At 43.3% G+C, this 26209-nt stretch overlaps 1 protein-coding gene across 1 annotated transcript in view; it reads left to right on the top strand.

Moving 5' to 3' along the window:
- LOC143316071 (uncharacterized) overlaps window positions 1–26209 on the top strand; it is a 109997-nt gene that overhangs the window by 64639 nt on the left and 19149 nt on the right. Inside the window, 2 exon segments of the mRNA XM_076723785.1 lie at window positions 4928–5144; window positions 5299–6565. Coding sequence (XP_076579900.1) covers window positions 4928–5144; window positions 5299–6565 — 1484 coding nt within the window.

Raw genomic sequence — 26209 nt, 5'->3', positions numbered from 1 at the left:
CTCCCTCCGGGTTGGGGGAGAGATCCTGCCTCAAGTGGAGGAGTTTAAGTATCTTGGGATCTTGTTCACGAGTGAGGGAAGAATGGAGCGTGAGATTGACAGGCGGATCGGTGCAGTGGCGGCAGTAATGCGGTCGTTGTATCGGTCCGTCATGGTGAAGAAGGAGCTGAGCCGAAAGGCGAAGCTCTCGATTTACCGGTCAATCTACGTTCCTACCCTCACCTATGGTCATGAACTTTGGTTCATGACCAAAAGAACGAGGTTCCGGATACAAGCGGCTGAAATGACTTTCCTCCGCAGGGTGGCGGGGCACTCCCTTAGAGATACACGCTGTATATGCAGCTTTAAACAGTCCCTGCAAGGAGGGAGTGCGCTGGACTCCACTTCACCCCTTTTGTTGCAGAACATCACATAACACAGATCATTAACATCACATATGCTTGATGATGGCGCATACATCCTGCAGACAAATGACTCCATATTGCTGTATAATTCCTCTGATACATCCCAGGATGTTCCCAAGGTTTTGAAGGACTCTTGGAATGTCCTGTTTCCTTTGAGAAGTTTGAATGCACAGAGTTTTCCTCGTCCTGCAAATGCACTTACGCTATCACAACCTGTGAAGGCATGTACGCCAACAAGAGCATCACATAGGTCATCTCCAAGAAGCTGCGCAAGGTTGCTGATGTTGATGTATCTTGTCCGATTCTGAGTGCCACATTTCAGATACAGGGGGCAGTTTATCTTCTCACAGTATCCGAGACAAAGCATCATGACATCTGTATCCTCGCTCGCAATAACTGTAACAATAACTAAAGTTATCAGGGCTGTTTTGCTGTCTGCATTACTTAGCAGTTTTCTCTACAGCAATATGGAGTCATTTGTCTGCAGGATGTATGCGCCATCATCAAGCATATGTGATGTTAATGATCTGCGTTACGTGATGTTCTGCAACAAAAGGGGTGAAGTGGAGTCCAGTGCACTCTCTCCTTGCAGGGACTGTTTAAAGCTGCATATACAGCGTGCCAACTACCAGGCAGCAGAGTGGAGACACTGCCTGGAGGGACAGCCAGACATACCAGACCCAAAAGGTCATGGATGGACAACTGATGACCAAGGTAATAATTTCACTAAATACATGTTCAAAGGAAAAGCTCCCACACACTATCCTCTGCACTTCAACACACTTTTATTAAGGCAACGAATGTTGCCTTAATAAAAGTGTGTTGAAGTGCAGCCCGCCGAGCTGCTGCCCGCTTAGCCTGCCGGTACCCGTCAGCTGCCTCAGGAGTCCTATGAGCCAACCAAGCCCGATAGGACTCCTTCTTCAGCTTGACGGCATCCCTTACTTCCGGTGTCCACCACCGGGTTCGGGGATTGCCGCCACGACAGGCACCGGTGACCAAGGTAATAATTTCACTAAATACATGTTCAAAGGAAAAACTCCCACACACGATAGGAGGATGGGAGTTTTTCATTTCAGCTGTGGATTCCAGTTCTTCTCCTATGCACCTATCCACACAGGTGTGCAAAAGACTCTCCCCTTTAACTAAAAACATGTTCATCATCTTAGTTTCATAATAAAATAGTACAAATATGTATTGTTATTTACTAAACATTTAGGTTCCTCAAAAAATTGACAAGGAATACCTTCCACTTATTCTTACAGGTATGTTGATATTAGACTGGATGCGAGGACCCCCAGCACCACTGGCTGTCCTGGAACTCATGGTCTGCAAATGTGTACGGACCTGCAAGCTTCCTGACTGTTCCTGCCTTGCAAACAGACTGAAGTGCACAGAAATGTGCAAGCTACAAACCTGCACCAATCAGAGAGAGGAGGAGGATGTAGAAGTTATGTCAACTGGAACTGGTTGACTATGATGATAACAATGATGATGAGGAGTAAACAGAATTTGAAGAGTTGAAAATGCATTAGTGTAATGTTTGTTATGAGTTAAAGTTATGAGTTTGCTACAGTATGAGTTGTTATGAGTTTGTTATAATAGGTTACTTTGCTGTTAGGTTAGGTTATATTCTATTCAATTAAAATGACAAGATTCTTTCATTGTTTTGAATCATGGGTGTTGTCATTGAGAGCCGATAACTATGACTAAGCTAGCTACTAGTTGGGAAGGATTGTCATGTTGAAATGTCATGTCATGATGTAATCTACCACTTGGGAAGAATTATCATGTTTAAATATACCATGTAGGTATATGGACTTTTTTTGAATACCAAGCTAGAATTTATTGCTCTGGGTAGAACCAATTCTCGCCTATGCCTGTGACACAATGTGCTCACAATCACCTCCCACAAAGAGATAGTATGGGTATATTATACATTTCCTGAATCCTTAGAGTCTTGTGAGTATTGCAGTTGTTGACTCTTGTGTCCCTGATGTCCCTGGATGCTACAGGACTAAAGAAAGTATTTAGTTTAGGTGAAAATTGTAGGAAAATGTGTATTGTGGGTGTTAAAAAGAGCTCTAGTGACCTCTATATTGGTCAGAGAGACCCAAAACTGGATTTAAATGAAAGCCAAGAGGATCCCCTTTAAAATGATACCAAACACTACATTATAAATCTTTGACAAATATCCATACCATGAGCCTAAACCAGATATACACCAGTGTCAAAAAACGGAATTTATCTTAAGGGGTTGTTAACTTCATGAGCTGATAACTGTGACAAAGCTACCACTTTGGAAGGGCTATCATACCAAAATATCATCTACAGACATGTATCTTTTCAAAAATTATGATTAAGTTTTGCCACCCTGAGATGGACCAAATAGTGAAATTTGGGCCTCTGGCCCATGGACTATAATGTTCATGTTGTCCTAGAATGATGATGAAGGTTAGAGCTAGATTAGTGTTGAAGGACATTTGTCCAGTCTGTCCCGAAACAGCACTGACATGTCCACATGTGGACACTGAAAGCTGAAGATAATATGAGGCTTCAGCACAAATCCAGTGGGGACCTTCCAAAGTCTCTTGACCATCAAACTTCCTCTTTGAATGTTGGACTAAAATGCTTCACTGACCATCGTCTCTAAATAACAGTCAGGATATTTGTGATGCAAACGTTAGAAAACAGACCAACAGAGTCGGTGCTGATGGACTCCACAGTTTAGTTTGTTGTCTGTCAATCACAGTAAAATCTGCTCAGAAATCAGTCCGTTGAGTCCTGCTTTGGTCCAAGATTTGATGGACAAATGAAGCGATGATCCACAGACTGAAATCATTCAGCTTCATGTTTGATTGAACTTTGGTGTGTTGATCCTTTTCTTGTTGATAGCTGCTAGTTTCTCCAGCAGCTTCTGAGTCTGAAGAAGAAAAAGTCAATTTCCATCCCTGGTGGTCTTCCTGTGTCTGACAGGATCTATGGGAGACCAGCCTCTGCTGGACCTGGACCTGGATCTGAGTCTGGACCTGGACCCAGCTGTGTGTCCTTGAAGAGTGAATGGTCGATGGGTCGCCTCAATGACTTTAAAGGAAATCGACTGTCTGCTGCAAAGAGGTAAACTGTTAATAACATTAAAATATCACAGATTCTTGTTTGAACTGTTATTTATCCAGAGAAGCTTTTTAAACCTGTTTGTTTATTTTCAGCATCGTTCTTCTTCTCATTCGTTTATATCCTCACATGTGGAAGCTGCCCAGTAAAACCAGTCTTCAACTCTTGACTCCAGTTGAACATTTCCTCCACACACACCTTCTGACTGATCACTGCATGAGTATAAAACAGTGACTTGATTGAGGCTAACAGATGCTAACGAAGGCTAACCCTGATTCCACTGAGTTCCTCCATCAAATCAACATGCTGTGGTTTTCAGTCATGTGACAACACAAACACAAACATGTCAGTGATAACAGCTGGACTGAGATCAGCTGCTGTGAAACACAGAATGAAGCAACACAGAGAGTCTGAGGAAACACACAGTCTGTTTGTGATTGATGCTGCTGATGGATTCACAAAGTCGAGAACGACACTGACGGCGGCATCATGGCGCCTCACATCAGGCTGGAGTTGTGCCTCTGTGAAGACGTCTGATGCAGAGAAGGGTGTTATGGGTAACTAAAGGCTGCAGGAGCTCAGAGAGGACACAAAGCTCAAATATGTGTTGTGTGCCCAACAAGTGGACAAGAACAAATACATGTTGTCCAAGAATAAAAGAAAGAGCCAGAACAACTTCTATGAGCAACAGCTGCACCTGTTTCCTTCATGTAGTCCAGAGAAGAATGTTCCAGCTTTCATTTGAAACACAGCTGGATGTGAAATCACCCTCAGCTTTGCTTTGATCCAGTATTTTCTGCTTCTCTCTTTGCTTTTCTCATGTTTCACTCACTTTATTGTGACTCACTGCCAATTTGTGCTGGACAGGTAGCATCCAGTTAGCTTGTGTGAGCTGTGTGATGCTGTCCACAGTATTATAGGGATCAATGAGAACTGGAGGGACTCAACCAGACAAGCTGGTGAACCAACACAGTAAAGTGAAAGCTGCACAGAAATGCAGACTGAACTGTTGATTCACGGTGGGATCAGCAGTACGAGCAACACTTTAATGTCAGTGGAAACCATCTGATTCAATGTTGGAATCAACACTTCAGCTCAAAGGACCTTCAGCTGGTGTTTGTCTCTGTGTGGACGGACATGATGTGAGCTAATTCTTCATGATTCCTCCACAGAGTCCACCAGGAGAGCTCAGAGGTTCCCAGTGGTCAGTCTGCCCAGCAGCATCAAACTCACCTGGACTCCATATTTATGGTCTGTACATGTACAACAGCTGCTTTCAAATCTATTCTGTTAACAATAATCTCCACACTGCACTTTTTAGACCAGTGGACCGTCAGTCTGTCCAACAAGGATCTGATGTTTGCTTCCATGATTTCACTTTATGTCATTCATATCATCTTCTGTTCCAGCTGCTGGAGGAGAACATTGTCTCTTTTGTGAGGAACGAGCTGAAGAAGATCAAGACGGTTCTGAGTCCAGATGACCCAGAATACTTTGAGAGTCAGGGGGAGGATGAGGATGACGATGCAGAGCAGAGGAGGAGCAGCAGAGAGGCATTTCTGAAGATCACACAGCACTTCCTGAGGAGAATGAAGGAGGAGGAGCTGGCTGAGCGTCTGCAGAGCAGTAAGAGGATTTCTCTAAAGGTTTAACTGCTGGATCAGTGGAACATTCACTGATGTCTCAACAGATGGACCAAAATATGTTCAGACAAGGACATTAAAATCTCATCTGAACTTTATCAATCACTTATTGATTTATTTGTTGTGTCTTCATTCAGAACTTTTTGCTCCAGTTTGTCGGCGTCGACTTAAATCTAACCTGAAGGAGACGTTCCAGTGTGTGTTTGAGGGGATCGCTAAAGCAGGAAAGCGGACCCTCCTGAATCAGATCTACACAGAGCTTTTCATCACAGAGGGAGGGACTGGACTGGTCAATGATGAACATGAGGTCAGACAGATTGAAACAGCATCCAGGAAACCACACGGACCAGAAACCACAATCAGACAAGAAGACATCTTGAAACCACCTGGACGAGATGAACCAATCAGAACAGTGATGACAAAGGGAGTGGCTGGCATTGGGAAGACGGTCTTAACACAGAAGTTGACTCTGGACTGGGCTGAAGACAAAGCCCACCAGGACATACAGTTCATGTTTCCATTCACTTTCAGAGAGCTGAATGTGCTGAAAGAGAAAAAGTTCAACTTGGTGGAACTTGTTCATCACTGCTTTCCTGAAACCAAAGAAGCAGGAATCTGCAGGTTTGAAGAGTTCAGGGTTTTGTTGATCTTTGACGGTCTGGATGAGTGTCGACTTCCTCTGGACTTCCACAACAATAAGATCCTGACTGATGTTACAAAGTCCACCTCAGTGGATGTGCTGCTGACAAACCTCATCAGGAGGAAACTGCTTCCCTCTGCTCGCCTCTGGATAACCACACGACCTGCAGCAGCCAATCAGATCCCTCCTGAGTGTGTTGACATGGTGACAGAGGTCAGAGGATTCACTGATGAACAGAAGGAGGAGTACTTCAGGAAGAGGTTCAGAGACAAGGAGCAGGCCAACAGAATCATCTCCCACATCAAGACATCACGAAGCCTCCACATTATGTGCCACATCCCGGTCTTCTGCTGGATCACTGCTACAGTTCTGGAGGATGTGATGAAGACCAGAGAGGAAGGAGAGCTGCCCAAGACCCTGACTCAGATGTACATCCACTTCCTGGTGGTTCAGTCCAAAGTGAAGAACATCAAGTATGATGGAGGAGCTGAGTCAGATTCTCAGTGGACTCCAGAGAGCAGGAAGATGATTGAGTCTCTGGGAAAACTGGCTTTTGAGCAGCTGCAGAAAGGAAACCTGATCTTCTATGAATCAGACCTGACAGAGTGTGGCATCGATATCAGAGCAGCCTCAGTGTACTCAGGAGTGTTCACACAGATCTTCAAAGAGGAGAGAGGACTGTACCAGGACAAGGTGTTCTGCTTCGTCCATCTGAGTGTTCAGGAGTTTCTGGCTGCTCTTCATGTCCATCTGACCTTCATCAAGTCTGGAGTCAATCTGCTGTCAGAAGAACAAAGAACCTACCATGACTCTGCAGAGACACATCTCCACCAGAGTGCTGTGGACAAGGCCTTACAGAGTCCAAATGGACACCTGGACTTGTTCCTACGATTCCTCCTGGGTCTGTCACTGCAGAACAATCAGACTCTCCTACGAGGCCTGCTGACACAGACAAGAAGTGGCTCAAAAACCAGTCAGGTAACAGTCGAGTACATCAAGAAGAAGATTGAAGAGACGCCTTCTGCAGAGCAAAGCATCAATCTGTTCCACTGTCTGGATGAACTGAATGATCGTTCTCTGGTGGATCAGATCCAACAGTCCTTGAGTTCAGGAAGACTCTCCACAGATAAACTGTCTCCTGCTCAGTGGTCAGCTCTGGTCTTCATCTTACTGTCATCAGAAAAAGATCTGGACACATTTGACCTGAAGAAATTCTCTGCTTCAGAGGAGGCTCTTCTGAGGCTGCTGCCAGTGGTCAAAGCCTCCAAGAAAGCTCTGTAAGTACAGAGATAGTGAAGTTTCTTCATCAATAAATACTCTGATATCTAACTTACTGTTTGCTTCCTTCCTGTGTCTCTTCAGACTGAGTGGCTGTAACCTCTCAGAGAGAAGCTGTGAAGTTCTGTCCTCAGTCCTCAGATCCCAGTCCTCCAGTCTGAGAGAGCTGGACCTGAGTCACAACAACCTGCAGGATTCAGGAGTGAAGCTGCTGTCTGCTGGACTGGAGAGTCCACACTGTGCACTGGAAACTCTCAGGTCAGATCAAGTTATTGTTTGTGTTGACAGATTTAAGTTAGTTCTATACATTTAGAGATTCATTTAGTTTAAACAGTCTCTCTCATGTCAGGATTTGAATCTTTCAGTCTATTTTGTTTATTTTCAGATCTCTGACAGATTGATGATTTTGAGTTTGTCAAATGATGATCAGAAATAATTTCCCAGCCTGCAGTTGTAGATCATCTTTTCTGTGCATGTCAGAAAAATGTGTGCACGTGTCTGAATGTGAGAATTAAAAACAAAAATCCCTCAAATTCAAGTTTGCGGATGTGTCATAAAGTTTCGTAGCTGTCGAAATATTTTGTGTATCTGGAATTAAAATCTGTGCAAGAATATTTTCGACAGTGAGGTTTTACAAAGTGCAGCATGGTTCATTAAACCTGATGAATTTACTATTGATCAGAGTGCTGAGTCATGGGAAACATGAATTCTGAAAGACTAGGAGTCACCAGTTTGAGTCCAGCACAGAGGCTGTCTCATGTGAAGCTCAGTGGGATGAAGGACAAAACAAATTGGACCAAGCCAGGCTTCCTTTGTGTGAGCTGCCTCAACTAAACATGAACTCCAGGCAGAGATAACAGCATCACGACGGTGGTTATCAGCTTCCTTTGTTAACTCAGGTTTCCTTCATCAGGCTCTGTGCACGTTCCCATAAAAAGAGATGTTTGCTTCATCATTTGACTCTTTGTCACCACAAAAAGGACCAATCATGCCCCCCCTCCTTCAGTCCAGAGGAACAGGTTGATATAATGGAGAGCTTTGGAGAATGTAAAAAATAAAAGAGGAAAATCAAGACTGTTGCTGCACATAAGACGAGAGAGGAATGCTGGCAGAAAACTGCTGATCCTTTAAATCATTCAGTTCATATATTAGTTTCAGCACACAGTCACTCTCAGAGCCTCCTGTTTATTTCTAACTGCACATTCCAGAGTCTGAAACTTTAAATTTCATCCAGCAGGTTTAAACATGAGACTCAGGAACTGAATTCAGGTCTGACACTGTCCCCTCATGAAGGACACATGACTGTGTTCTTACAGACATGAAGACAATGAATCAACATCTACAACATGTTTATGATGGAACAGCAAAGATTTGCACACATGCTGAGAAGAGACTCAACATTTTAAAATAAATGTTCTTTTTTTTCTTCTTCAGACTGAGTGTCTGTAACCTCTCAGAGGGAAGCTGTGAAGTTCTGTCCTCAGTCGTCAGATCCCAGTCCTCCAGTCTGAGAGAGCTGGACCTGAGTAACAACAACCTGTGGGATTCAGGAGTGAAGCTGCTGTCTGCCAGACTGGAGAGTCCACACTGTGCACTGGAAACTCTCAGGTCAGATCAAGTTACTGTTTGTTGTAAAATCGTTGATGTCTTTCTTTAACCTCATAATTTCACACAGTTGACAGATACACACATTGATTGGCAGATTTTTTTTTTCTCTCAGTGTACCTTTTATTAATGAAGTCTGGCTGAGATGGAAATCATCAGTTAGGTTTTCTTGTGACTTTGATTAGTGGACGTCACTTTATTCCTGATTCAGTCATGATTAATTACCACAAAGGTGTCGCTGAGCACCTCAGGAAGTGAAGTGTCGAGTGTGAAGTCGTTGACCTAAAACACAGAAACTGTTGAGAATTATTATGTGTTGTAAATCCTCCCACGTGATGCTGCTCAGCCTATCAGATCTCTGCGTTTTGAGAGGAATGATTTGACGGACACAGCAGGACCCTCAGATGATCTTCCATGTGTGTTGTTCTGTGTGTTTTCAGGCTGTCAGGCTGTCTGGTCACAGAGGAAGGCTGTGCTTCTCTGGCCTCAGCTCTGAGATCCAACCCCTCCCATCTGAGAGAGCTGGACCTGAGCTACAATCATCCAGGGGACTCAGGAGTGAAGCTGCTGTCTGCTGGACTGGAGGATCCTTACTGCAGACTGGACACTCTCAGGTATGAAGAGGCTGCTGCAGCCACAGTCAGTCAGTGTGAAAGAGGAGGAAGAGCTGGAAACATGTTGTCTGTCTTTTTGGTTGATGGTGGATGTGAGTGAGACATGAACAATCACACATGTAGGAAACCTTTGTCCTTTGATCACAACATCAACACTGGTTGAACATGAAAAGGACATATTTGTGTTGGAGGTCTCAAGGAGAACATCTCCAGGAACAAACATGATAGTGACCTGTTGGTCATAATTGATGCAGTTTGGACAGATCTCTGCATGGAAAAAGAACTGTCTGTCAGTTTGACAAATGTCCTGTTTGTCCTCAAAAGACATAAAAAAAAGCTTCCAATAAGTCCAAAGCAGTTCTATTTAGTTCAAACTGCTGGAACCTGACAACCACAGGACAGAGCAGGACTTTTGAGATGCTTCATTCAAGTTTTTTTTTCAAAATGTTGGACTGTTCCTTCATCAGTGGAAAACAATTGGACTGAACATGGTCTTCACAGCAAACATGGCTTGTAAATATTTCCATGTGCAGACATCAAGTGGCTTTTCTTGTTCTGGTGAACTTCAGGAAGTTTGACATGAAAAGATTTCCACACAACAGAGTCATGATGACTTGTCTCAGATATTGAATTTATTGACAGTATTCACACTTCTAATGAACACATGAAGCATGGTCACATATGGGACATGACGAGGAGAACCGTGTCCAATAACCAATGATTAAAGCTCTGTTGGTTTGTTCAGTGAAGACAAAGTCAGACTGATTATTGATCATCACAGGTGGGAGAGCGAGAGAGCGATCAATGAGTGAAGCAGCTTAGAATAGAAGTCAGCAACAGATTGAAATGAGGAAATGAGCTGATGAAGGCAGATTTAATGATGAGAGTGAATCAGTGTCGCTGTCAGTGTCTGAGCAGAGCTGAAGAGGTTTCTGGGCAGCAGGGAGAAGCAGGCCGGATCAACATATTGTGTTTTTGTGTATGAGAGTGATGTAATGTCCATGTTTGCATGCTGAAAGAGGAGGTGCTGCTCTGACCCCCCTCCTCCTTTCAGGGTGGAGCCTGCTGGAGTCCGATGGTTGAGACCAGGTCTGAGGAAGTGTAAGTGTGTCTTTAATTTGACTGATGAAAACAAAGCAGAGCACATTCAGCAATCTTCAAACTGTGACATCACTTATTCACATCTCTGATGTCATCATCAAACTGTCCATCAATCAACAGATGATGGATCAATAACTGCAGCTGTTTTCTTCTTCTCTCCATCAGATTCCTGTGAACTCAAACTGGACACAAACACAGTGAACAGAAACATCAAACTGTCTGACAACAACAGGACGATGACGTATGTGAGAAAGGATCAGTCATATCCTGATCATCCAGACAGGTTTGACTGGTGGCCTCAGCTGCTGTGTGGAACTGGTCTGACTGGTCGCTGTTACTGGGAGGTCGAGTGGAGAGGAGAAGTTTATGTATCAGTGAGTTACAGAAGAATCAGAAGGAAAGGAGACAGCGATGAGTGTGTGTTTGGAGGGAATGATCAGTCCTGGAGTCTGTGCTGCTCTGATGGTCGTTACTCTGTCTGGCACAATAACAGAATAACATTCATCTCCTCCTCCTCCTCCTCCTCCTCCTCTGTCTCTCACAGAGTAGGAGTGTATGTGGACTGTCCTGCTGGCACTCTGTCCTTCTACAGAGTCTCCTCTGACTCACTGATCCACCTCCACACCTTCAACACCACATTCACTGAACCTCTTTATCCTGGCTTTGGGTTCTGGTCTGGTTCCTCAGTGTCTCTGTGTCCTCTGTAGGAGGGAGAGTCTCCTCCTGTTAGAGAAACACTGCTGAACAGATCAGTTGAGTCTGTGCAGGATCTCAGTCACATCAGTCTTTCAGGTTATTGGAATAAATTGATCAATGAACTTTGTTGGAAATGATTGAAAAGATTCCTCATTTACTTTGTGAACTTCTTCCACTTCCAGTCCTTTAAAGATGGAAGCTGTGATCATTAAACTGTGGAAACACTGTTGACTTGAACCTTCAGCTGTGTGCTGATTTCAGTTCTGGATCTTGTTCCAATCAAAGCTGAATCTGACTGTGAGTGTTTGTTGTGTCTCTCAGATCAGGACTAGAGGTCCACTGTAATGTTTTTTTCAGGGCTGATACAGATTATTAGAAATCAAGGAGACCGATAACTGTTAAAATATCAGATATCACCTTGATTGTTTCACTTCATGTTGTGTTTTCATGGTTCATTTTACTCAACAACATCGAGCTGAACCAAGAATCAAGTGAGCACAAACTAATTCCTGATGGCTGATAACACTTGAACTGTTTGTTGACGTATTAAGACATGAGGAAGGTGACAGCAACCTTCAAAATCCAAGACAAGTGACCACAGCGAGAGCAGCACAGGTTTCCCTCAACACCAGAGACAACCTGAGGGTCGTGGACCTCGTCAGCAGACGTCCACTTCATTCAAACAACTTTATTACCACCAACAAGTCTTCAGTTTGACCAGCAGAGGTTTTGGTGTCTGATAACCTGTCGTGATACTGTTTGTGACTCAAACTTTGATTTGGAGTCAAGTTTCATCTTCGAAAGCAGAAAAACAAGTTTGGAAATCATTGTTAAACAAATCTGTCAAAGACTTTTAGAAAAGTCTTCAAACTTCAATGGTACATGAGAAACAACTGAAAAAAGGAAACTTTTTTTTATACTTTATTGTGTCAACAAATACAACAGTAATATAAATGTGCACATAAACTGTAAGTAGTTTTTTCTTTCTTTTTTCTTTTTTTTAGGCTTCATCTCTACTGTATACAGAGGATATATCTAGTTACTTTAATTTAAAACGAGCCCATCTTTTTTCCAACAACTTTTCTTTCTTATTAATTCTATAAGTTACCCTCTCCATCCTATAAATATTCTCTACAGTCTCTAGCCATTTATTTACTTTGGAGGCTTCCAACTTTTTTCAGATTCTTGTTATTTGTTTGAGTGCTGTAATTCTCAGAATCCAAAATAAATATTCTTCATCCTTTCGAGGGCCATTAAAACCTATTCCCAACCATAAAGTGTGTTTATTAAATTGGCCCAATTTCCCAAACATCTGTTCTATTATGTGTATGACTTCTGACCAATAAATTTCCATTTTTTTACATGTAAAGAATATGTGAGTGTGGTCCGCTTTGTCTTCCCCACATTCCCTCCAGCAGCTAGAATTATTCTGTGTATATTTGCTTAACATCACTGGTGTTCTAAAATACCGTATATTTATCTTCCAAGCGTATTCTTGGCAGAAGGCGATTTTATGTTTGAGAAATGATCTTTAAGACTCTGATTCCGCTCGTCATCTGATATGGATGTTTTCGGTTCTATCTGCCATTTATCCTGAATGTTATTTATGTCTTCGGTTCTGTAATCCTGAAATATTTGATACATTTGTCCAGTTATATTTTTCAAGTTATGGTTTTGATTGGCCTTTATCATATGTCTCAGAATGGGATGGAGATCTCCAAGAGATGTAATTTGGACATTTTCCTTCAAATAGTTTCTCACTTGCAAATATCTGTAAAAGTGATTCTTGTTTAAACCATATCTATTTACCGTATTTTCAAAAGAATCCATTGCTTCTTCCTTGTACATTTGATAGAATCTTGTGAGGCCCTTACTCTCCCATTTTTTAAAAACATCATCAATACTATTTGGAATAAAATCTGGATCCCAGGCTATCTCTCTTAAACAAGTGATTTCCTGTTCCTTAACTTTGGTTATTTTACATATTCTTCTCCAGATTTTAAATGTGTTATGTACAGAATAACTTTGTGTTTTAATCTGTGCTTTTGTCGAAACTGAGAAAATCAAAGTACTGAGTGATTCAGCCAAATGAAACTCAATGAGTTTCCATTTGGGTCTCATCTCATTATTCATCCATATTAAAGTTGGTTTCATCTGTGCTGAGTAATAGTAGTTAATTACATTTGGTAATGCAAGTCCCCCTCTCTCTTTTCTTTTTTTCTTTCTTTTTTTTTTCTTTGGTTGCAAAATTTTAAGTTTCACTTTTGGCTTCTTTTCGTCCCATAAAAATTTTCTAAGCAGCCCATCCCAAACATTAAAACTTGTGGGTGGTATGTATGTAGGCAGATTCTGACATAGAAACAAAAAGCATGGCAAAACATTCATTTTAATGATATTTATCTTTTCAAATAATGAGAGGTAAGATTTTCCACCTATTCAGATCTTGCTTTACTCAATTCTCCAGATTCTCGAAATTACAATGATATATTAGGTCTAAATTATTGGGTATGATAACGCCTGGATATCTCACTTTATTCTGGTCCCATTTAAAGTCAAACTGTTTTTTAAAGTTTCTCTCCAAATGGGTACCAATTTCCATAGCTTCATTCATTCATTCATTTTCTATACCCGCGCATCCCATTTCGGGGTTGCGGGGGGCTGGAGCCTATCCCAGCTAGCAATGAGCGAGAGGCGGGGTACACCCTGAAGCGGTCGCCAGCCGATCGCAGGGCTACATACACAGACAGACAACTCACACACTCACACTCACACCTACGGACAATTTAGAGACCAATTAACCTAATGAGCATGTTTTTGGTCTGTGGGAGGAAGCCGGAGTACCCGGAGCACGGGAAGAACATGCAAACTTCACACAGAAAGGCCCTGCCCGACCCAGGGTTCAAACCAGCAACCTTCTTGCTGTGAGGCACGCGCACTACCTGCTGCATCACCGTGCCCTCCATAGCTTCAGTTTTATTTAAATTTAACTTATAACCAGACAGTATTCCATAGTTTCCAACTTCATCTGGTAACGCAGGCAATGAATTATGTATATCTGTGAGGTACACCATAATATCATCTGCGTACATTGCTAATTTCTGTTCATCTTCCTTAATTTTGAGACCCTTTGTCTTCTCACTTGCCCGAATCCTCTCCACTAATGGTTCTATGTATAAAGCAAATAGTTGTGGGGATAATGGGTCTCCCTGTCTTGTTCCTCTTTTTAAATTAAAAGTCTTAGAAAGGGTCCCATTCACTCTGACTCTTGCTTTTGGTTCTTTATACATATTCTTCATCAAATCAATAAAAGTTTGGTGGAAGCCAAACGTCTGGCACACTCCAAATAAAAAGGGCCATGACACCCGATCAAAGGCCTTTTCAGCGTCTAGCGTCAATGTTAGCATTTGTTGTTTTGTTTTTATTGTATAGTCAATTACATTAAGAGTACGCCGAACATTGTCACTTAAAAGACGGTCTTTGACAAATCCTGTTTGGTCTAAATTAATCATTTTAGGTAGTATGTATGAAAGTCGATTTGCTATAATTGATGTGAAAAGCTTTTGATCTGGAGTTTAGTTTTTCGCCACCTGCGCTCTGCCTGTCTGCAGACTCTTTTCTGGACTTTGACCAGTGTGGTGTTTCTCCAAGGTGTCTTTTTCCTTCCTAATAAAACTTTTGTCTTAACTGGGGCGATGGAGTCAATAATAGCCATAACTTTGGAACTGAAACTATTTACAAGGTCATCAGTTGAAGCTGAGGGCAGTGTTGGTGATGGTGTAAAACACTGAGAGAGAACTGCACAGGTGTTATCATTAATATAATGCTTTTTGATTACCTCTGTTCCACTTTTGTTAAGAATAGCAGGTATGGCCATTTTAAATGACACACAGTAATGATCAGAAAGAGCAACATCCATCACCACAACCTCAGAGATATTGAGCCCTTTGGAAATAACCAAATCTAATATATGCCCTTTGTTATGTGTTGAATGTGTTACGTGCTGAGATAGGCCAAAATGATCCAGGATGTTTAGAAGTTCTTTAGCACATCCATCTTTGAGATTATCAACATGAATGTTGAAGTCACCCACTAACACAACACAGTCAAAATCAATACAAACAACAGACAGTAGATTGGCAAACTCATCGGAAAACTTTGCATTGTATTTTGGAGGCTTGTAGATGGTTACGAAGACTGATCGACAGGGAGACTTAGATTGAATGGCAACATATTCCAAAGATTCAAACTGACCATAAGAGACTCTGCTGAACTGAATGCTATCATTAAACAAAATGGCGACTCCACCTCCTCTCTTATACATTCTTACTTCACTTATGAAACTGAAGTTCGGAGGGGCTGACTCATTGAGAACTGCTGCGCTGTTATCTTGTCCTAACCAAGTTTCAGTTAAAAACATAAAATCAAGCCTGTGCTTGATGATAAAGTCATTGATTAAGAATGATTTGCCTGCCAAAGACCTAACATTTAAAAGGGCTAACTGAAATGTGCTAAAAAGTCCAACATTCCCATGTTTTAGAACATACTGTGGCTGACGTGGAATACATGTTAAATTCGATGATGTGATGTTTCTGGAGAGATGGGCCGATCTTCTCCTCCTACCTATTGAGACATGAATCACTGCTTCCGGCACAATGGGCCCTGGCTTTTCCTTGGAAAAGTCAGGCATAACATTTGCTTTAAAAGCTGGACCCGGAACACATCAATTACCAACACAAATAGGTGGCTGTGCTGGGCTCTTACTAGGGGACTGGAGTAGGTTCAGATCAAGCCGTGGAGGGGGTGGAGGTGGTGCCCGTCGGTGCTGTGGTGGTGGAGGGGGACAGGGTGGTTGTAGGGGGCGGGGTGGAATTTGGGGGGACAGGATCCCAGATGGGCGAGGGGTAAGTCTGATACCCGCGCTGACAAGTTTGTTCATTTGGTCAGTAAACTCCAGCAGGGGGGAGGATGGTGATGGGATACCCAGTGAAGATGATGAGCTAGATGGAGTTTGGGCAGTTGGAGATGGTGACCTAGGTGGAGTTTTAGTGGTTGGAGTAAGTGAATCCTCACAAGCAGTGGCCCCTGGTGGAGAACATGAGGCATCCCCCTTTTTGCTCTGGCATCCTTCATGGTTAGAGCATACAGGCGGGGGGAGAGTTGGTTCTCCTTCATGTTTTGGTGTTTGCTGCTGTTGTTTGGATTCCTCTTGTCTCTTGTCCTTGGGAGTGGGAACAGTGTTACGCAGGAAGAAAGATAGGTTGGAGGCAAAAAGTTTTACTCCTGACTTGTTTAGGGAAAGTCCGTCTCCTTTGAAAAAATGTCTGCGGTCCCAGAAAAAGTTGAAATTGTCAATAAAATGCACTGAGTGGACATCACATACAGTTGAAAGCCATCTGTTTACTGCCAATAATCTGCTGAATCTCTCTCCTCCTCCTCTGACTGGTGGTAAAGGCCCACTGAAGAAGACCTCAGCATTCAGAGAGCTCACTGCATTTAGCAGTTTATCTAAATCTCGTTTGAGCACTTCAGATTGTCGTTTCGCAATATCATTTGCCCCTGTGTGCAGTACAAGGTATTTCAAAGTTGGAATTTCTACAACAAGACTGAGGATTCTGTCGGTCATGTTGGAGACCGTATCATCAGGAAAGCACAACACTTTTGTGTTTCTGCTCTACATGCTTCCCATGTCTTTAATAGCAGAATCACCAACAACCAGAGTCTCAGGACCAGTCAGTAGCTTTCCGTGTAGCTTTCTAGCTTCTGACTTCCTGTCAGGCCTTACCCCTCTCTGTGAGTCCGAGGAGTTATCCAGGTTTTCAGTTGAAGATCCAGGGTCCTGCAGTAGTGGAGCAAACCAATTTTGTAACTGCACACTACCTGGTTTGGGAGCTTTGTTGCTCACCTTCCCTTTAGCTTTTATCCACAGCTGTGCCTTACTCTGCACAGGTGTTGAGGAGGATGATAACGCAGGCCAGCCTGTCGCATCACAGATCTCTGGGCGCTGGGCTCTACCTGTTGGACGTCTTCCCATATCAGCTGATTTACTCTTGGGCTTTGCCCCGAGAGCATTCCAGGGAGGACTAATACTGGCAGATTTATTACCCGGTACACAGCCCTTTAGTTTCGTGGGAGCTGTATCAGAGCTAATTAGCTGGATGTTAGCATCCTCTAGTCCGCTGTTTTGAGTCAGCAGCAAAGTGCTGTCATTTCCACAAGGTCCGTTCACTTCTGCATTTATTTCCAGACGCTGAACTTTGGTTTCCAACACTGCAACCTGCTGCAGAAGTTTGTAGAGGTCATCTGTGGAGAAAGGAGGCATCTTGGTGCTAGTTGGTTAGCTTTAGCTGCCAGCAGGCTTTTTCTGTTGGTAGGCCGTAGCAGGCTTTTTCTGTCAGTAGGCCAGAGCAGAGTGTATCCGTGAAATATCAGAGGTTGCAAGGGTCATCCACAACTTTTAAATATTTGTCCATAAAATATGTCTTTAGATGTCCAATTCAGCCAAAAATTAAAACTTTCAAGTTTAAGGAAAATTAAAATAAATACAGAAAACAAGATGGGAAATCATGAGCCCAGACAGAAACCAGCTACCAGAGGAGGAGGAGAATGCGTTAGGGTTACAAAAAATCATCATAGGCCACCGCCCAACCCATCTGAAAAGGGTGTGTATGAAAACCAACACACAAGAGGAAAAGGAGCAAGAAGCATCTGGAGCAATTGCCTCCCAGAACTGATTTGCCAGAGAGGGCAGAGTTTGGGACTTCTCAGAGCTCGAGGAGTATTGCAAAGATCCAGCGTCTTGTGTCAGCCTATGCCTTCGCCTTCAGAGTCAAGGATTCATAGTCACCAACACTCCTCAAATGTGCCCGACAGTTCAGCCAACTGAGAGGTATGCTGATCTTATTACCACTGCACTGTGACTTGCACTGATGTAGTGACTAATACAGCTTTTCTACACTGTGTTACCTCAGTGACTTTTGCAACAGGTCTCAAAAGAAGGATGTCCTTACTGCTGCACAGAGGGATATTGATTATATCCACCAAAAACTAATCAGTGGCGATTACATCCCCAACACTGCAGTCACATCTTTCAGACACTACTGTGAGGTTATCCTGCTGTTGGAGCACCAACTGACAGGGAAAGAAGTTCATTATTTTTTCTTTGTTTCTCTGGAGTTTTTGGAATGCTACTTCAACAACATCAGGCCGTTTTCCCTTAAACAGCAAGATGGAGACAAGACGGACCAGGGCAAGTTCTTCCTTGGAGAAGGTGGGGTCCCATTGTCCAACCCTGCATCAGATTTACAACGGCTGAAGTCAAAGTGAGTAATCAGTATTACTACATCAAAAGCATGCTCTATGAATCTTTCAAGGCTTTGATTTGACTCATAGCAATCAAACAGACAAGGACACATTGCAGCTGTTTTTGTTTCATTCGTTGTGTTGAACTGCTGTTGAGTTGGTCTACACACACCCGCATCCCTGCAGGACTGGGATGCTTATTGCAGGGCCTTCCCTGTAACACTGACTGGTGACCCGCCTTTAAAAGACCAATGTACAAAGGCTGGTTTTCTACACTACCGGCCTTACTACCACAAGTGGAGGGATCTCCAACTTAGGCAGTGGAGTCAATACATACTGTGTAAGCATTGTGCATGTCTTGTTAATGGAGGCAGCTGTATTGCATCATTTTTTTTCCATGCACACCTTTTCTGCTATATAAATATATATATAGCTATGATGCTACTCACTCACCTTTTTGTACTCCATGGTACAGCTCATTCCATTTACAGATTTACAGGAAAGGCAACCCCCCTCAAGCAGCCCGAATACAGAAGACACTGGACAAGGAGACAGTCTGGACATCAAACAGACCCACTGTCGATGACCTTGTGAAGGCCGGGGTTCCCCCTCAACAACAAATTGAGGACAACAATCTCCTCATCCGCTCAGTCGCTGAGCAGAATTGGAAGGGCTTGGCCTTTAAGGATTTTGGAGAGGAAAAAGGCAAAAGTACATGCACACATGACTTGCAATCCAATCCCCAATTTAAAGTGAGTGATTACTTCTATGTGCATATGTTGAGTCGGTGCTCCCAATTATTAAATGTTCATTTATTATTTTGTGTTTATGATGGGAAAACTTAATGTTATGTTATGTTTATTGGGTGTTTGAGTTGATTGAGGACTGATTGATTGCAGCTGTCTGATATCCATTGTGGGCGTGTTTAATAAAAGTGAGTGAGTTCAGTTGTGTGTAGGTGACCTGGGAAACAGCAGAGCGTCTCCGATTCATTTCTCCTTGTATACGGTGCTTTTTCTCTAACTTCTGGGTTCACAATGCTGTGCCGCTGTATAGCCCTACTCTGTCAACAGGTTATGGGCCCAGAGTAATCCAGAGACAGTTTAGCCTGTTTCCACCATGTGTGATGATTAGATGCTGTTAGCACCACGAGCAGAAGAATTGCAGACACAAGCAGCTGGTCTCGGCTCCTATTTGATGGAGATGAAAAGAATTACGAACTATGGGAGACGAAATATTTGGGCCACCTTCGTCTGCAGGGCATGAAAAACATTGTTTTAAATGACACAGAAACGAAACACGCAGAGGAGCTGCCAGTGGATGCAGCCTAGAATGCCGAGGCATATGCAGAACTTATCCAGTTCTTGAATGACAAAAGTCTATCGCTGGTAATGCAAGAGGCGGCAGACGATGGCCAAGAAACTCTGAAGACTTAAAGGGACTATGACCAAGGTAAAGGAAAGCTACGCATTATCAACCTTTACACAGTACCGACATCACTTCAAAAGTCAGTCAGTGAAAGTGTGACTGAATATGTGATCCGCGCTGAGATCGCAATCACAGCTTTGAGAAATGTTGGTGAAACATTCAGTGACGGACTACTGGCACCTATGGTTCTGAAGGGGCTGCCTGAGTCCTTCAAACCATTTGCGGTCCATATTACGCAGCGTGCTGAGAACGTATCTTTTGCCGAGTTTAAAAACAAAGCTACGCAGCTATGAGGACACAGAAGATGCGGGCTGCAGCAACAGATGACAACGTGATGAAGGCACGCATGCAGCAGCAGAGAGGGAGACCTGCCAGCACAGGTGACCGAGGAGCAGAGAGGGCAGCAGCGGACCTGGCGTGCTTCAAATGAGGCCTGAAGGGACACCTGGCCAGAGCCTGCCAGCCCAAGTTGTGGTGCAGTCACTGCAGGAGCACCGCACACCGGGACACCACCTGCAGAAGGAAACAGCGCAGAGACCAAGACGACGCACGCAATGTCTCCGGGGAGACAGAAGACCAGGACAAAGAGTTCGCCTTCCGAGTGAGCGAGGGGGCAGCAGGTGTCAACGTGAGGAATCTGATGGTCGACTACAGGGAAATATCGCATATGATCACAGATCTCGCCAAGTTCAAGAGGTTTGATGAGGAGTCCCAGGCCGATACACACTGCGTGGAGCTGGCTGATGGCACGAGGTGCAAGGGGGTGGCAGAGTGCTGTGGCGATGCAGAGGTCTATCTGATTGACAGCAGAGGAAGTCATCTGAACACCACGCTGAGGCAGCTCTGTACATCCCATCCTATCCACAAGACATTTTCTTGGTGAAAGCAGCCACTGCCAGCGGAGCCACCGTGATCTTCAAGAAAGGGAAGGACGTTCTGATCCACAGAGACGGTACGAAACACATTCAGGTACATGACAGATCATATTATTTTCACACAGTAAATCAGAATCAGAATGATGATAATGATGATGATGAATGTGATGACCAATGCAGGGGATGTTTTGATATGCAGACATGGCATGAGATTCTGGGGCACTGCAACTATGATGACATTCAGAGGTTACAAAGTGTTGCTGATGGCATGAAAATTAAAGGTCCAAACAAACCTCCACATTGTGAAGTGTGCACTCTGGGGAAATTTTTCCAAACCAGAAACAGAGACCCTGATACGAGAGCTAAAACACCTCCAGAGCTAGTACGCACAGATTTGGCAGGACCGATCCACCCAGAGTCCAGAGATGGTCACAGATATGCACTTTCATTCACTGATGACTTCTCCAGTACAGTGTTTGTGTATTTCTTAAAAAGCTACAGAGAAGTTTCTAGCTGACACAGCCCCATACGGCAAGATCAAGTGTTTCAGATCTGACAATGGTTCTGAATACACAGGAAAAGGTTACCAGGCTCTACTCATTAAACATGGGATTAGACATGAGACATCAGCACCTTACTCTCCTCACCAGAATGGCACTGCTGAGGGCAATTGGCGCACACTTCTTGATATGGCACGGTGCATGTTGATTGAAAGTAATCTGCCAAAACAACTGTGGACTTGTGCAGTCCAGACTGCTGCTGTGGAGAGGAACAGATGTTTTAATAAACGCACAAAGCAGACACCAATCCAAGCACTGACAGGCAGACAGCCGAACCTGCCTAGAATGCAGAGGTTTGGGTTGGAGTGTTTTGCTTAAAAACAAGACAAAAGAAAATTAGATCCAAGGTGTGAAAAGGGTGTTTTCATCGGGTATGACAAAAACAGTCCAGAATATATTGTCTACTTTCCTGACACGAAGAAAGTGCAGAAGTGCAGGGTGGTAAAATTTGTGGCTAAAACAAGTGTAGGGCAGCAGACACAGACTAACTTAACACCTGTAGATGACTTTGTACAGTACAAGTCCAAAAGTCCAGATCACCATGTCTCACTAGACCATAATCCTGAAGTGAGCCACCAGCCTGGAGTGAGCCGCCACCAACCACAGCCAGTAGAGGTCAAGTGTGAGCCTGAGCCCAGGTGTTACCCTTCGAGAGAGAGAAGGATGCCAGACAGATACACAGATTGTAGAATGTCTAAATATGTGTCTGATGACGAGACTGATCAAGTCCAGAAAGAAAGCAGTGGGGGGTAGATGGGTGTATGCTATTAAAAACAATCTTGATGGATCTGAGAAATACAAGGCCCGATATGTTGCTAAGGGATACAGTCAAAAGATGGCTGTAGATTATGAGGAGACATTTTCTCCTACAGCTAACTTGACTAGTATCAGAGTGCTGATGCAGAAAACAGCAAGAAAATTTGATTTTGCACTAAATGGATGTAAAAACAGCCTACTTAAATGCACCAATAGACTGTGAGATTTACATGGAACAGCCAGAGGGGTACGAGGTGAAATCTCACACAAATGAAAAGTTGGTGTGTAAGTTAGAGAGGTCACTGTATGGGCTAAAACAATCAGGCAGGAATTGGAACAAGGTTTTGCATGACTATCTAACCCAAAACAAGTTTGTACAGAACCAGGCTGACCACTGTGTTTACGCAAGGGAAACAGAACATGATAAGGTGATCATGGTTATTTGGATTGATGACATCATCATTGCAGGAAGTGATGAAAATGCATTGCAGCTTGTGAAAGACATGTTTACAGCAAGGTTCAAAATGAAGGATTTGGGCAAACTCAGATATTTTCTTGGCATTGATTTTAACCAGAGTGACAACTGTGTGACAATGTCACAGACAAAGTGTGTTGAAAAAATCCTGGAGAGGTTCAACATGCAGGATTGTAAACCTAGATCCACACCGTGTGAACAAAAACTGAACTACACGGATGATGCAGCACTGATGAATGATGACACAAGATACAGAGAGGCAGTAGGAAGCCTCATCTGTTTGATTGTGTGTACCAGATCTGATTTGAGCTGCATTGTAAGCAAATAGTCAAAGTACTTTACTGAACCTACCGAACAGCAATGGAGTACAGTTAAGCTGTACTGATGTATCTCAAAGGCACAATTAACAACGAGTTGTGCTACAGGAAAAGTGATGAGAACCTGGGTATACAAGCACACAGTGAAACGGATTGGCCTGCTGATGTCAGTGATAGACAAAGTACATCAGGTTATTGTGTAAGCCTAACGAAGGGTGGCACTTTAGTGGCATGGAAAACCAAAAGAAGCCAACCGTAGCACTGTCCAATTGTGAGTCAGAGTACAATGCACTTGCTCAAAGCCTCTTGAAAAATCTGTCACACCTCAAAACATCTGTGTGAAAACACTTGGAAATTAGTAAAATCAAAGTGAATTCAACAAAATCCTGAGCTGAATCCTGTATGGGCTCTCAGGTCAATCCAGCAACGCCTGGAGTGAAACCTCATCCATATAAGGACCTGTGTTCCAAAGCCCTGGTCCACTCCTTTGATACGTCACAAAGTGGCTTTGATCTATCAGAGATGACATCAACATTCCACTGAGCTCAGGGCTTGAGGGAGGTCATTGGTTTCCATAGCAACAATAAAGACAATATTGAAGTCCTCATTGACAACTGCATGTAAAATAGGGGTGGGATTTTAACGCGTTAATTATGATTAATTAATTACAAAAAAAAAAAACGTGTCAAAAAAAATTAACGCATTTAATCGCAGTTTGCACTCGTGCACGAGTTCCTGGTCCACCGATCACACTGATGCACAAGACGCGTCAGAGCTAGGGTCGTTTCTCAATAGCAAGCACGCCAAGTTCGGACTTACGAACTTGGCAGTTCGGACTTTGCAAGTTCGACCTGGGAGTTCAGTCTCTCCAGGACGGGAGGACGCAGGACGGTCATTCTGCAATAGGGACGGCAGCGTACTTGATGACGTCACCATCGCAGCTCGTCTGCCGGTTATCTCCGAAAACTTTGGAGCAAATTTTAAACTACGCGCTATCGTGATGAATCGACCACAGATTTTAAGTTTTAACATCCACTTTCTCACATAAAATAATCTTAAAACCACATTCCGTACTACTAAAACAGTAGTATTTCGAAACTTGTAACTTTACAGTTGTGAGTCCTCTCCTCCGCTATCGTTGCTACGAAATGCATTCTGGGATACGTGGCTGCCCCAAGTCCAAGATTAGAGCGTGGTTTTGTGCAAATAGTGCAAAAAAGAATTTGCCTACCACCGAAGCACATCAAGCCTGCGGTACCACCTGAATGCAAAGCATGTTGCAGCGAGCACAGAAACCGCCGGAGCTGTTAGTGCGAGCAGTCCTGGTCCGAGTACGAGCAAGCGGCGCCGGCAACCCACACTGGAGCAAATGAAGCAAAATGTGGCTTCTTGTGGCAAATATTGTTATACCATTAAACTGCGATTAATTGAGATTAATTAAGAACAAAGCCTCTAATTAATTAGATTATTTTTTTTAATCGAGTCCCACTCCGCGTATTTATATTGGATGTGTATTTTATATATAGTCTATGGGAAACAGTCTATCTAATGATTGCAACATCATCTAAAATAATCATTTATCTACAATGATTGAAATTAATGAAATCAATTAAAATTGAAATGAATGATGCTCATGTTTTGTGTTAATGTTTAAATAATGACAGTGGATCTAGTTGAATGTGATAACAATGTGTAGTGGGCAGTGGAATAACTATTGGTTTCCGTTTGTGATGACTGCTGACTGAGATAAGGGATGAGATTAAATAAATCCTGGAATTTAGCCTGGTCTGGAGCAGGCTAGCTCCACAGAATAAATCTCCATGGTAACTTATCCCATAACTTCCCGGTTTAATCCCTTATCCTAGCTTTGTGCAACGGGCCCCAGATCAACGCTCAAGTTGAACACAAACACGGACAGCGTCATCGTGAAGCAGCAGCAGCAGGAGAGAGAGAGAGAGAGAGAGAGAGAGAGAGAGAGAGAGAGAGAGAGAGAGAGAGATCGGCTGGCGCGCCGCTACCCGCATTTATGTCCCACTAATGGTGCTGATTAGGAGCCTCGCTGCAGGTGCGCGACCGGAAGAAGCGGGGACGTTACTGTTAGAATACAGCGGTGGTGGGGCAGACCTAACCTGCCGGTTACATATAGAATGTATCCAACACCTACTCTGCTCTGTCCAGCATTAGTGTCTCATAGGCTGCTCTATTCAAATATGCTGCAATGAAAAAAGCACAGGACTAATGGATCACACTGACATGGACAGACAGACAGACAGACAGACAGACAGACAGACAGACAGGGACAAAGGTCAAAGCTCTAGGTGTTAAAGGAGTATCTCATTGTTCTTTAGCAGTGGGTCCTAGACTTCAACACAGATAAACTGTTGTGTCCGTAGTCACTTGTCTCCATCTAGTGGACAAAACAAGTCATTGCACCCACCTTAGGAAGCAACAACGACCATCAGTCCTACACTTACAAACCATTAAAAAGCAGTGATTTTGACCTCAAATCCAATGGAAATGCAATCAATGGAACCCAACAACTATTGTTAGCAGAAGTAAAGTTTTTTTTTTTTTTTTTTTTTTTTTGTTCTATTCCACAAAGGGCCGAGTGGCCGAAGGTTTTCTTTCGCGCTGAGCAGCAGCACAACAAACTTGACTCATTTCATCAGCTGATCCCAGTCTTCAGACAGCTGATTGGTCAGACTGCGTGCTCTCGATCGCTCGGAGGAAAACACCTGCAGCCACACGGCCCTTTTTGGGAATAGTTTGGACGTGCCTCTGCTAGAATGAAATGCATTCCGTGGCACCTGCCCCCCTTTCTCTCTGTCTTCAGCATTTACTTATTTATTTATTCTTTCACTCCTTCATTTATTTATTTGTTTGTTTGTTCTTGTAGCTGTTTAGATGATTTGTTCATCCTCATGTCTGGTGATTACAGTTATCCATATATCATTAAGGAATGTTTCACATGCAGTATTTTATGTCTGCCCTTTTCCTGCAGCAGCTTTTTCAATGTTTAAACATTTTTTTTCTCAAATAAATGAGTTGAAGAAAAGACAGCGCCTTTGTGTTTTTCACTTTTTGTAACCCTTTCTATGTCAGTCTTATGTTAACAAGACTTCAAGGCGTTGTCCTTTGTAGCAAAAATGTTTATTTAAAACATGACGGTAAACAGCAACACAACAACAAATGAGTGAACAATAAAGAGCAATGGCTGTCAAAGCGGATAAGTGGTCTGGTGTAATAGTCAGTACGCTTACGGGACCCAAATTATTATTTTCTCCCTGTCTTCTGCTTTTATGGCTCCATTGTTTCACGGGATCTCGAGCGTTTCTCCATACAGGCCTGTAACAGTCTCTAAACCGCTCACTTGGCGGAGGAGCGCGGCGATGAGGAGGACACAC

This window comes from Chaetodon auriga, chromosome 23, assembly GCF_051107435.1.
Source record: "Chaetodon auriga isolate fChaAug3 chromosome 23, fChaAug3.hap1, whole genome shotgun sequence".
Classification (NCBI taxonomy): Eukaryota; Metazoa; Chordata; class Actinopteri; order Chaetodontiformes; family Chaetodontidae; genus Chaetodon; species Chaetodon auriga.
The sequence above is the reverse complement of the archived record's forward strand: the minus strand, read 5'-3'. Positions and strand labels throughout refer to the sequence as shown.